Source organism: Pelodiscus sinensis, chromosome 29 (assembly GCF_049634645.1).
Source record: "Pelodiscus sinensis isolate JC-2024 chromosome 29, ASM4963464v1, whole genome shotgun sequence".
NCBI lineage: Eukaryota > Metazoa > Chordata > Testudines > Trionychidae > Pelodiscus > Pelodiscus sinensis.
Window position 1 is genome coordinate 1,998,599 of NC_134739.1, and position 13,208 is coordinate 2,011,806.

The following is a 13,208-nucleotide window of genomic DNA, read 5'->3' on the forward strand; positions in this document are numbered from 1 at the left end:
AGCTGTCCATCGTTAATCAGCGATAGTGTTCTCAGGCAGCCCAGAAGAGTTGCCCGCTCCCTGAATTTCAGGGTAAGGCAAGACCCCGTCCCATAAAAATTCACCCGCCCACAGTGCAGGGCAGTTACAAGGGGCTGGAAATAGAACAGGATGACATTTTTCTACTAGTTTTTTTCCTGGGACAAAATGCAGGTCTGGCAACACCAACGAGTTCTGCAAATTGTTTCAGATGAACCTGCCTCCCCCAAAGCGAAAACATTGTAAAAATAGACAGTGGCGGCCCGTCAATACAGGCGAACTAGGCGGTCGCCTAGGGCGCCAAGATAAACGGCGGTTGAGGGCTGTGGAGGCGGGGGCACCGATCGCGCGTTTCGCCCAGGGTGCCAGTTGCCGGCAGCTCGTCTAGGGCCGCTTCTGAAAATAGAACATTTTGATTTTTCGATTCAAAATAATTTTTTATTACAAATTTCCTTCTGTTTACATAATAAACAATTTAAAACATTTTAAAATGGTCAAAATCAAAACATTTAGATTTTGTCGTCATAAAACACTTTGTTCTATCAGAAATGATTTTTTGACTATTCAGTTCGTTGAGATTTAGAAAAATGTCATTTTCCATTAGTCCTAACATGGTGTTTGCCAAGTTTTTGGACTTGCCGGTGAACTGAGAAATCCCTCAAATTCACACAACTCTCCAGGTGCAATGTTTCCCGAGCCCGCCAGACACCCGCCAGCATCCCGAAGCGTTAATTACTCCTGCTGCCGTGGGGCTTTGAACCACTCTGTGCCACAAACGGTCCTTCCAACGTGCTGGAGCAGATTGCACATGTAACAGGTTTTCCAGACATGGACAGACCCCTTGGAAACATCCCTGGGCCGGCCCTGGAATCTCGCCAGCGCAGAGACGGCAGTGGGTCCTCGCTCCCTGCTATTGGGCGGCTTTCCCTCGGGTGCACCCTGCCAAACGGAATCACCGCTGGGCGAACGCGTGGAGAAGGGCCTGCGCTGTTGCACCGGGAACGCTGGATTGGCTAACCTTGCTCCCAGGGCAGAGGATTGTGGGGCGCCCCAACGGAGCATCTGTATCTCTGTCTGTCACCACCAGGAGACCCCTGAGCTCTGCCCAGCCCTTCGGCCCAGCCCGGAGAAGGGTGCGTGTGGCTGAGCGCAGGCGATGGAGCGACCGCGGGCACTGGGGGCTCGGGCTCCCTCCGGAGCACAGGCTCAGCGTGGGAGCAGGCTATGGACCAGACCCGACAGGCCCCCAGAACGTGACGATATTTATTCCCCTCGCACGACCGCCAGACTAGTGGTAGGATCAAACCTCCGAATTCATCTCCGGACCCCCAGCACCCCAAGGGCTCAGCTCTGGCCTTCGCTTCTGACCCATTTCCTGTCCAATATCCACCGTGGGACCGTTAGCACCCCAGCGACTGGGACTACAACCCTGCTCCGCTAAGGACTCGTCTGCACGGGGCAGAGCTGGCGGAGAACACGCCACTACAGAGTAGCTGCTCCCCAGGGAGAGTGCATTGCAGACCCGAGTGCACCGATCGCCTCCGCAGAGTCCCCCGCCCAGCTGGGCTGCCGTTCAGCCTGGCGCCTTGCGACACTGTTAGCCACAGGGAGGGCCCGGGCCTGTGGGACTCCTGCCCTGTGCCAGGGAGAGATGCCCGACCCAGCGACCCTCTTCCCGCGCCAGCAGCTGGGGGCTGTTTGGTTTTGCTTTTAACCATTCGAAGGCTCGGACCTGCTCCCCAGTGTATTTGGCCACGTGGGGTGAACCAAGCCGGCTGTGGCTGGCGTCAGGCCCCAAGGATCCAGGGCATTCGACTTCTTGGCCTGAGGAAATAGCCCCCAGTATCTTCTACGTGGCTACTGCCACCGGGCCAGGCCATGCCCTGGGGCTGTGCTGGGGAATGCCAGGGAGCACTGGACAAGGTTGGCAGCCCCCAGTGCTCCCTGTGTGGGGAGTAGTTTGATGTGCACTGGGGTGTGTGTGAATGTGCACCACGAATAGAAACAAAACCTGGCTGTGGGCTCTGCTACTCCGCTGGGCGGCGCTGGAGTCTCTCCCAAGCGGCCACCCAAGTGCCCAGAGTCCTGGGCTGTAAGACACTGCGAGGTGGGGGGACCGTGCCGTGGCCTGAGCCCCGCGAGCCCGAGCCAGCTGGCCAGGCCGGCCGCGATGCCCAGACAGCCCCTAGTGCTGCAGCACATGGCAGGGCTGGAGTCGAGAGCGCGTCTCCTGGTGCTAGCAAGCGGCACCGTCTCCGTGCCCGGCTTCTGCCCGCGCAGCTGGGGGCCAGGCTGAGACCAGCCAAAGTCAAGGCCAAGGCGGCTCCACACAAGGCTGGGTCATGATCACGCATGGAGCGACCCGAGTGCAGCACAGAGGCTGGATCCCGCCTCTTGCTCCCGCAGGTCCCTGGGGTGTCCCCGGAGCAGGAGAGGAGCCTCAGCCCAGCTCCCCCAGGGTCCGGGCCAGCGGCCAGTGCCAGGCGCCCAGAGGGCGCCCCTGCCCCTGCCACCCACTCCCAGCTGCCAGCAGTCAGAGGCAGGGACAGCCAGGCCGGGGGGCTGCGCCCAGACGGGCTCTCCTGCAGGCTGCCATGCGAAGCAGCAGGGAGCCAGGCAGGTGACCGGCCGACTGGGGCTCGCCCCTCCCCCCAGTCCAGGATTGCTGCAGCCCGAGCCCCCGGGCGGGGGGGATGAGGCTCCCCCACATTCCAGCTGGCTGGGCCCTTGCCGTCCGGTCAGGGAGCGAGAGGAGAGCTCCGGGCTTGCCTGCACTCCTCTCCCTGCTGGCTGGGCAGAGGAGCGAGTGACCCAGGCGGGGAGCTTTGCCCTTGCTCCCCAGCAGTGACGGGACAGGGAGAAGCAGCAGTGGCCTGGTGGGAATCTTGGGGAGAGGGGCTTCAGCTGGCCTGCCCTCCCTGCCCCAGCCCCTCCCCGAGCCGGGTGGGGTAGGACAGACAGACACACACACACAAGCGGGTGGGACCCGAAGGGTCAGATCCCAGCCCAGAGAGACGTGCTTGTCCCGGCTCGTCCCGCCAGAGCGCTGAGCAGAGCGGGGTAGCCGCGCCCGCCCAGTCACAAGCGAGCAGTGGCACAGCTGAGCCCCGGGGCCCTGCCAGGACTCAGGGTAGCTGGCCTGCGCCACGGCTCGCACTGGTGATGCCACTGCAGCGCACGACTACGTGTAGCTCAAGGAGCACGCGTGCGAGTACGTGGCCAAGAGCTGCGGGCACCCCTAGCTCCCAGCGCAGGCAGCCTGAAACCGGCTCCTCTTTCTCGGGGGGTAGGCAGAGCGACTCACTGCATCTGCCTCCGGGTCTCCCAGTACAAAATGCTCCCTCTGGGGCATGCAGAAGGTCGGGCTCAAAGGGCAGAAGAGACGTGCCGGCGAGAGCAGGGGCTGGAGCGTTAGTGCTGCAAATGCCACGGCGCCCCAGCTCAAAGGGAAACGCCTTCGCCTCGCCACAGGCCGGGGGCCACTTCCTCCGCTCGCCTCCCAGCGGTGCTTACACCAGTGCCCACAAGGGCCGAGGGGCGTGAAACTCTCACACGAGTCTCCCGCGCTCACTCGGCACCGGTGCAATCTGGCTGGGCTGTCGAGTTCACGCTGACCCTGGGGAAGGGAGTGGAGCGGGCTTGGAGGCAAACACTCCCTGGCTTACCTGGAATCACGGTGATGGTTTTCAGGGCGCGAAGGACACGGAACGTGCGCAGGGCCGAGACGTTTCCCAGATCCACAAACTCTGTGGTGTAGCTGCGGAGAGGGGGAGAGGGATCGCTCAGCGTCTGCTCCCCGTGGCGGCTGGAGCGAGGGGGGCTTCATGGGGCTTCGGGTCATGGTCCCATTCAGAGGCAAAAGGAGCACAGCTGCCAAGCCGCGGGGAAGGCTGCAAGGCCGCTGGACTCGCCAGCACGTCACGGCTACTGGCAAAGACCGAGGGGGCAGGGTCGGGAGCTGTGCTGGCTGGAGAAGCTGGGAACGCTCCCAGGAGCAATGTGCCTGAGGGCCTGTCTGCACTGGAAGGGTACGTCTACACTACATGGCTCTGTCGACGGAGCCATGCAGATTTGTTTATTGGGCAAAGGCAAATGAAGCCGTGATTTAAATAATCGCCGCTTCATTTACATTTACATGGCTGCCGCGCTGAGCCGACAGCGCGCTAGTCTGGACGCTCCCCTGCCGACATCAAAGCCCTTTGTCAGCAGCCCCGGTAAACCTCATCCCACGAGGAATAACGGGGCTGCCGACAAAGGGCTTTGGTGTCGGCAGGGGAGCGTCCAGACTAGCGCGCGAGCCAACAAACAGCTGATCAGCTCAGCGCGGCAGCCATGTAAATGTAAATGAAGCTGCGATTATTTAAATCGCGGCTTCATTTCCCTTTGCCTACAACCCTCATCTACATGGCTCTGTCGACGGACCCATGTAGTCTAGATACAGCCGAAAGTTTTACACGGGTCAGCGAGGCCTGACGCTGGTAGCAGCATCTTAGCCCATGGCCCGCTGGTGCGAGGCGCTGTACAGACAACACAGCGAGCCCCTGCCTTCCCTGGAGGGTTGTGAGAGCAGGTCAGACAATAACCTGCTAGGCAGGATCTGGATAGCCCTGAGCCCTCCTGCGAGGGCTGGGGCCTGGTGACCTCCCGAGGGCCCGTCCAGTCCTAGGGTTCTGGGAAATGTCTCGGGTCTACACGCTGCTCTGGGGCGGCTCCCTCCAGCTCCCTCCGGAGACCAAATCCCTTTTCACGCTGGTGCACCCACCCCGGACCTCGGACATTCTGGGGTTGCTGGGACTGGCGTGGCTCCGCCCCCGCAGCTAGCCCCGCCCCAGCCATCAGGGCAGTGCTTGTGGGGTCCTATCACCCGGGGAGGGGGTGCCATTTGGGAGCAGAGCAGGGCCCCCATCCGACAAGGGGGAAAACCAGGTCGAGTTTCACCCCATTCTCGGGCAGAGCCAAGCTCCCACCACGAAGGCCCAAGGTTCAGTGGCGTGGCCCGTGCAGACAAACCCAGGATGTGGCAGCCACGTGGGCGGTTTCTTTGGGACCTGGCAAGGCTGGGAGCTTGGGGTGCAGGGTGCTGAGCACCCCCAGGTTTATGCAGGGTCCTGGCTGCTGCCTCACAGCTGGTGCCTGGGGTCCAGCTGTCGTGCGCACCCCCAGATGTGGCCCCAGACCCTCTGCTGCTGTCGGTCTCCCCTCAGGGACATGGCCTTGCTCCTGGCCCCAGCTCGGTGGGGGAGGCGGAGTATGGGGCTGGCTTTCTGCACCCACTATCGAAAGTGCTCCGGCGCCACTCGGGAGCAGGGGAGGCTGGACTACCCAGCCCAGATCCATCCCCACGGAGCAGCGACTCCGCTGGGTCCTACGCAGCTGGCAAGGCCGGGGGCCCTGGGAAACACCATCCAGTTCAGCATCACGTCTCCGGGGGCCAGCGCTCAGCTCGGCGCAGGACTTCGCACGTGTTCGTGGTAGGGCCCAGGCCCCCAGCATGTCTAGGTCACAGCTCTTCCTGTCTCCCTCCGTGCCTGGCCCCACGGGCAGGACTGGGCTCCCCCCACGGAGGCTGTGCCAGCTGTCACATCTCTGGCTGCTTTCCAGACGCTTGCGCCCAATTCCGCGTGCGCCGCAGCCCATCTGCGGATACTCACGCCATCACGATCACACTGAAATCCAGCCAGTTCCATGGATCCCGGAGGAATGTAAATTGGTCAATGCAGAACCCTCTGGCGGCGATCTTTATCAGGGACTCGAAGGTGTAGATCCCGGTGAAGGTGTACCTGGAAGCAGAGACAGTGGCAGGACGGGCAGCCGCAGGGAGAACCTGCGGGAATGGCGGTAGGTGTTTGCAGGAGATGTAGGAGCTGCCTGGGGAAAGGTTTGCAGGACACCGTGGCTGCTGGCACAGCGAGCATCAGCAAAGTGGGCAGCGTTCACGTGGACGGGCCCTCGCGCGCATGCTGCTTTCAGCACCAGGGGCCGAGTTTCCTAATGAGCCGGGGGAGCAGCTAGCGTCGCTGCGGGGCTGCTGGGGGCTTTGAAAACTCTGGCCCCGGTTTCGGCCCTCAAATGGGAGGCTCTTGGGAAAATCGACCCTGACTACGGGTGCTGAATCCCGGCAATCCGGCCCGGAAGTGGATCTGCCGAGCCCTCGAAAACCTGCTGCCCAGAAGCGTCGCAGGGCGCCAGGCCTGGGGCTGGGCATGGCCCCCGCCTCCCATTTCCCTCGGCCCCGCAAGCCGCCGGGCGGGTCTCTGTGGCGGGGGAGGGACTTACTCCACGTTCTTGGCCCACGGGGGAGGGTCGCTCATTGTCATGAACACGCAGTTGGCCAGAATGGTGATCATGATAAACATGCTGAATAACTTACAAGCAGGTCAAGGAAAACGTCCCCGGGGGCGCGTCACAGGCCCACCCCCGCGTCCTCGCCGCGGCGGGAATTCCCTTCCACCCCCCGGAGCGCGGGCCGACCTGGCGCTTGCTGCTCCTCTCGGAACGGTGCAAAGGCGGAAAAGCTGCAGCCACCCCCCTCCCCCTTCCCTCCAGTCACGCCCCAGCCTGCCCCGAGCCCCGGCCTCCCTGGCGTCTCTCGCCCCCTCTGGATCTGCCCCCCACATCCCCCAGGCCCAGGCCCTGCCTGCTGCTGGGTCCCGGCCCTTGGCCACCTGAGCCCTCGGCACCCGCCTGCAGGTCAGACCCAGGGATCACAGTGGTCCCCTCTGACCTTCCCAGCCACGTGACCCTTCGCTCCACAGGCTCCCTGCTGTCGGCCCTGGGCCCCAGAGCACGGAGCTCCACAGCTGTGGGGGGGCACCACCCACTCAGCGCCCCAATACACACAGACCTCCTTCACCCCCCTGCCCAGCGCCCCCAAACTCCCCACAGGCTAGTCCCCCACTGCCCCCCAAACTCCCCACTGGCTAGTCCCCACCCCCACTGCCCAGCACCCCCAAACTCCCCACTGGCTAGTCCCCACCCCCACTGCCCAGCGCCCCCAAACTCCCCACAGGCTAGTCCCCACCCCCACTGCCCCCCCAAACTCCCCACTGGCTAATCCCCACCCTCACTGCCCAGCACCCCCAAACTCCCCACTGGCTAGTCCCCACCCCCACTGCCCAGCCCCCCCAAACTCCCCACTGGCTAGTCCCCCCATTCCCTTTCCTGTTAGCCCACGGCTGCTTACTCTGCTTAAAAGCCTTTGGTAGGACCCGTCTCAAAGCCCTTCTGAAAACACCAATCCCCTGTATCAACTGGGCCCCTTTGCTCACAGGTGTGTTGCCCCCTCAAAGAATTCTGGTCGATTGGTGGGGCAGGATTTCCCTGTCCAAAAGCCACGTCGAATTCCTCACACATTGTGTGTCTGACAATTCTCTTCTTTACTAGAGTTTCAACCAATTTGCCTGGCATGGAGTTAGCTTTACTGCCCTGTAATTGCCAGGATCCCCTCTGGAGCCTTTTTGAAAAATTGGCATTACATTAGCTCCCCTGCAGCCGTGGGCAGAGGCCTAGTCCCGGGACAGGTGACATACCACTGCCAGTAATTCTGCTGTTTCAAATCTGAGTTCCTTCAGAACTGGCTGAATGCCAGCTGGGCCCGGTGACTTACTCCTGCCTGAGTTAGGAAAGGATATGAGTGTATAAGCACTTTGATGGCACCTCTCCGGAGGGGGTTGAAGGGTCCCAGCACGTAGAGGGCCGGGGTCGCGGTGAACCGGAAGATTGCTTTTCCTTTGTTTAGGACGATGAATGTCTGCAAGAGAGAGAAGGAAGAGGGATTAGCCCCTGCTCACAGCAGCCCCCCGTGTCACAGCCGAGCTGCGACCCCAAACACAGTCAGGCTCCGCGAACGGCGCTGTGCGCTCCGCCATTGCAATACATTTCGCTGGATGGTGCCCGCATCGCAGGTGAGGAGAAGCAGGATAAAACCGTGACGTGGGTTCACAGATACCCAACCGATCGGTGTCGAGATTTAGCTGCAGCTGCTGAGCAGAGTGGATGCTAGTGGAGACTGTGTAAGAAGCAAGTTTCCAGGGTAGTTTCCTTTTTTCAGATCTTCGTAACTTCTTAGCTCTCTGGAGCTGGAATGTTCTGTGTGTGACCTCTTCTCCCAGGAGAATATTGGCTCGTGCTAATGATAATCAGTGGGAAGTTACCATCTACATTTTATACACCCCCAGGTGTATATTAGCCTAAGCTAGCCTGTATCCAGGAGCTCAAATGTCAAACTGCTTCCACTGTGAAAAATGAAAGATCAGGGCAGCAGATGTCTGGAGAAATGAGGTTCGGGAGCGGCGTGAACCTGCACCACCCCACCTTCCCAAAGGTGCCCCAACTGTCCCGTCGTGGCAGCAGGGCAAAGTTAGGGGCCCTGCCCCCCACCCCCACCTTGTTCAAGTTCTCCAAAGGGGGTGGGGGCAGTGGCTCTTGGCACCCCCCATCTCCAGTGCCTACAAGAAAGGGGGCTGCACTGAGGCTGTCTTGAGCAGCAGCTGTGGCTCTTTCCAGCTTTCTCCTCCCCCCCCCCCCCGTCCCGTGATAAGGAAAACGCACATCAGATACCACTGCCAGTGGCACCTGTGCACCTTGCGGGCCTCCCACGCGGGACGACAGCATCACAGCCAGCTTCCCCGCGCCCTCAGGCACCTTTCTGAGCTGTAGGCTCTGCCGCGTGGGCCAGGCAAAGCCAGTCGAATAGTGGAAACTACTAGCCGTAGATCTGAGGGCCAGACTGGACTGAGCTCCGGCTGGGCAGCGGCCAGTGAACCCTGCCCAGAAATTCCTCCAGTGGAGCTATTCACGGAGCTCTGGCGTGGAAACGGGAAGTTTATGGAAGATGACAGCAGCCGTGGTAAAATCGGGAGCAACAAAGTGAGACGTCATGGCCTTAGGAGGCTGCTCCAACCCAGAGCAGGCCCCAGGTCTTCACCGTGCATTGCTGGTGGAACAGGGCCCTGTGTGGAGGTGAAGGGTGGCAGCTTGTCACTGGGAGAGCCGCTAGGGTCCCACTGGGCGGGAGGCTCGGTGATGCTGGCAGGCCACAGGCTGGCGAAAGCTCAAGGCCTCGGCCGGGCCTGCCAAGTGACTTGCTGGACCCAGCGTGTGTTGGCTAGTTAACGGGTACAGCGGTAAAAATGTTGGCTCTGAAAGTGCGTTGCTAACGGGTGCAAGGCGTCCTGGTGGGGCGCTCACAAGCGCTCGTGAGGTTGTATGGTTATTTCTTCTAACACGTGGCTGAGTTAAATAGAAATCAGCTCGGTCTCTCCGAAGTGCGGGTTCTGTGAGCGTTCCGGGCCCCTCAGACCGTTCCACGCCCACTTGCGCTCGCTTTTGCGCTCGTGTTCTAGCTAAAATGGCTGAGAAAACTCTGGAGCAATGGGAGTGCGACACACCCAGCACCCACCCCACCTGGAGTGGGGCCTGGAGTGGGGCTTGGGAGGGGGTCGGGGAAAGATTCCGGTTGTGGGTTTTGTTGCCTTCTGCAGTGTTCTGCAGGAGTCTGGATGACACCAATAGCCACAGCTGGGCCCTGCACGCCAGAATACGCAGCAGCCACGAAAAAGGAGCAAAGTGGCAACGTTCTTCATTTCCAGTTGTGCCCACAACCGGGGAGGTGCTTTCTAGCCTGAAAAGAAGGTCGCTCCCTGGCCAATGGGTGTGCTGCCGAGGAAAGGAGGCCGGCAGCGAGGCGTGGCCACGCCGCAGTCAGGGGAAGCATCTCGCGAGTGGTTTTGGCTGTGTGAAGCTCGAGGAGAAGCCCGCAGGCTGCAGGCAATGGGCACGTTTACTGAGCGTAGCAAGAAAGAGAAAACAATCGAAGAGTCAGGCTTATTGCTCGTGGAGCGCGGGGCTGAGGGAACGCAGGTGTTGCAAAAGAGCTTGAGGGCTGCATAAAAGATCTGGGACCCATGGAGATGGGGGAGGAGGAGTCCAGGGGCTCCCCACACTCCCTTGGGAATGAACTGAGGTGGGGGAGGGGTAATAATGAAAAACACCATGCTCTGGCACAGCTGCGGCCACCAGGCGAGTGCCAGGCCGTGGGGAAGGAGCTGAGAGCCCGGGACGACCAAGGGCAGAAGATGTCTTGGCTCAGGAGCTTTGGAAGTGCTCGCCTGGCAATACTCGAGAGGCAAGGCATCGCCCAGCCTGGCCCATCTCCCTGGGGTGGGACGGTAGCTGGAGGGCAGAAGTCCCATGTGGCCAAGGCCAGTCAAAGGAAAGCTGGGGAGCTGGCCCACATGGACGTTCACAGTTAAATTCCCTCGTGCAGCGACCCCTCCAGTGTTAATGGTGCTACGCGGACGGAGGGCTGAGGGTGGCGGAGGAGGAAGGACAGCAGAGGTCATGGAGAGGAAGTTGGACCTACAAGGGCTCATCCAAACTGCCCCTCCGCATCTAAAGCTGGTTGAAAAAGTGCAGAGAGAACAGTTTCCCTGTTGAAAAATGCAGTTGGGTCAAATGCGTTGATTTTACACACACACGCACACGCATGCACACGCATGCACACGCACACGCACACGCACACACGATGGGCAGAAGTCAGCATGTTTCGTTTCAGGGCTGTCCCTTGAGGTATTTCACTTCGATAATCACGAAGTAGTAAAATGCGAATCGCACTATTCTAGATTTGTTTAGCTTCGCGGGCGGGTCTCTAGCATCGCTCCCTCGAAGGTGCGCGCCTGCGCGGCCACACACAGAAAATTCGGGGCCTGCCCACCTGATCTGCAGAGCGGCACAGCAGCCCTCGCCGCTCACTGTCCTGCTGGAAGGGGAGTGGTGGGTTCCAGCCACGCGGCCTGGCTGCCCCATGTAGCTGGAGCCAGGCCCTGGGAGGCTGTCCCTCCTGGGCCAGCCTCCCCACGGGCCCGGTTCCTGCCCTGTAGCAGCCATGCAGCCTGGTCGGCAGGGCCACATGGTGGAGCGGGGTGGGGTGCAGGGCAGCCCGCAGGCTGGGAGAGGCGGGCGCCGGCCCGTTGGGCCAGGGGCTCGCAGGGAACTTCGTGAATATTACTAATGTGAAATGAAAGAAATCCCGCGCTCAGATTTAGATCACAGACCTGCTTCGCTGGCTGGGGCTGCCAGGTGTCCAGAATTCACCCGGACAGTCCGGTCTTTTTGCCTCCTGCCCAGTAAAAAAATTCAGAGGATACCGGACACCTGCGCTGTCCTGAGCTGCCCGGTTTTCTCTGAATTTTTCCCCATCCAGGAGGCGGAAACGCTGGGCACCTGGCAACCCTACAAACACTCAGCGCCCGGCCCCCAACACCCCCAGGTCCCGTGCTTACCTGGTTCCCCAAGGCTGCCAGCAGAAAATGGCTACCGGCCAAAAGACCTAGGGGAAGCAGTGCTTTCCCTGGGTCTTAGCGCTCAACCTCTCCCCTGTTCCTATCCCTGCACTCACTCTTAAAGGGGACATGCTGTTTTATTTTAATTTTTTTTTTTTTTGCTCAACAACTTTGGTCTCCCTCCCCCCTTTTTTTTCCTTCAACAGAATTTTTTCCCCGTGTTTTTTTGGGGGTGGGGGGGAGGTTCGGTATTTTTGTTTCAACCATCTGGCCCCCTCTGGAAGGGCTGTGGGGTGCTGGGGTCCTTGTGCTTGCCCCCCTCTCTGCATTGCCCGGCCCTACTTGCTGGCCTGCCTGCTCCCTGCCCCTGCCCGGGGTAACCGAAAGCTAAGCGCAGAAGCGCCTCACCACGGGCGGCTCCCTGGCCAGCGCAGTTTCCCAGCTGAGTGGCACCCTCTGCGGCCGGACTACGTTGGCGCTGGGGGCTGCTGGGACCCATGTGTCCCCATGTCCTGCCACCCCCTCCCTTCCGCCCCCGGCTGGCAGCCTCACTGGCCTGATCACAGTTTTCAAAATATTTTGCTGGCTGGACTGGGGAGGGCTCGGGCAGATGGCCCCGGGCCGGGAGTGTGAGAGCTGGAGCCAGCCAGTGCCAATGGGGGCAGCGCGGCAGAACGGACACCCGCCAGCTTCGGCCAGTTCGAGGCGGGGCCGCGGGGCCGCTGTCGACGTGGCCCCGATGCGGGCGGGACATTGCAGCGGTTTGGGGAGCTGGGATTTGCGGTTGCGGCGTTGGCAGGAGTTGGCTCCATTCTGGGTTGGGGTGAGACCTGGATGAACAAGGAACGTTTTGCTCCCCGGGCAATTCAGAAAAATCACTTTTCAATGTTTCCTTTCAAGCCAAACCAAAAGGGAAATCTGCCAGCTTTGGGGCGGAGCAGGCTGCTGGACAGACGTGCACGGCGGAGCTTCGGACAAAACGTTTCTCTTCAGCCCGACTCGGCATTTCCAGCATTTGTCTGGCAGTCGAAACCCCTGAAATGGGAGGCAGAGGCAGCTCCCTGGGCAGAGCACTTAGCGGGGGGTGGAAGTTAAGCCTGGGTCTCTGCCCTGTCAAAGCCGTTCCATGTCTTACAAAGAAGCAGCGCCTGGGCCCTGATCTCAGCCCCGGCCCTGCCCCCTACCTTCTTATCGCCGTAGAAGGGGTCCAGGTCCTCCAAGGGCACCCCGACAAGCTCCGCCGGCAGGTCCCCGTAGATGCGGGGGAGGGGTTTCCCAACCTCCAGATTGGGGCTGGCCTTCAGCTCCTCTTCATCCAGCACCTCCACATGCTGCTGCTTGATCCTCAGCGCTTCCGCCTCGCTGATCCGCCGCTCGATGGCAGCCAGGGACTCGCGGGTGAAGGGGCGGAGGTTATCGGGGCCGGGTACGTGTGGCGGGACGGCCATCTTCTCATTCTGCGCTCAGAGCCCTCTGCCTGGCCTCGCGGGAGGGGAAAGCCTGGCACGACAGAGGGGGAGAGGGGAGCGTCACGGGGCTGCCTTTGCCCAGCAGCTGCATTTTCCCTGCCTGGGACGTGAGCCCCCACGCGACTGAGAGCTGGAGGGGGCAGCGCAAAGGCCCCTCCACCCCAGCACCCCGTCTGCTAGCAGCGGCCACTGCCGGGTGCCCCAGAACAGCCTTGGGCGGGATTTGAACCCAGACCAACCAGCCCCAGTGCTGAGGTCTCATCCCATAGAGCTAGCAGCTGGATTCTGCACTTCCGGGCCCGTGGCCAGTAGCCACGGCAGGAGCGCGTGGCTGTCGGGTGTGCCCCTCGGTGCCATCCATAGAGGACACGAGTCTGTTGCCTCTCCAGTTAGTGAGCTGGGCTTTTCAGTGCCTCATGCCTCTAGCACTAGAGATCCC

At 61.1% G+C, this 13,208-nt stretch overlaps 1 protein-coding gene across 2 annotated transcripts in view; it reads right to left on the reverse strand.

Annotated features, from left to right (window-relative positions):
- SCN4A (sodium voltage-gated channel alpha subunit 4) overlaps nt 1–13,208 on the reverse strand; it is a 174,108-nt gene that overhangs the window by 95,654 nt on the left and 65,246 nt on the right. For both annotated transcript variants that reach the window (XM_075911769.1, XM_075911768.1), the window contains exons 2-6: nt 12,485–12,800; nt 7,650–7,768; nt 6,295–6,384; nt 5,670–5,798; nt 3,684–3,775 (exon numbers count right to left, since the gene is read on the reverse strand). In XM_075911769.1, the coding sequence (XP_075767884.1) occupies nt 3,684–3,775; nt 5,670–5,798; nt 6,295–6,384; nt 7,650–7,768; nt 12,485–12,748 (694 nt within the window). In that variant the 5' untranslated portion in view covers nt 12,749–12,800. The remainder of the gene's footprint in view (nt 1–3,683; nt 3,776–5,669; nt 5,799–6,294; nt 6,385–7,649; nt 7,769–12,484; nt 12,801–13,208) is intronic.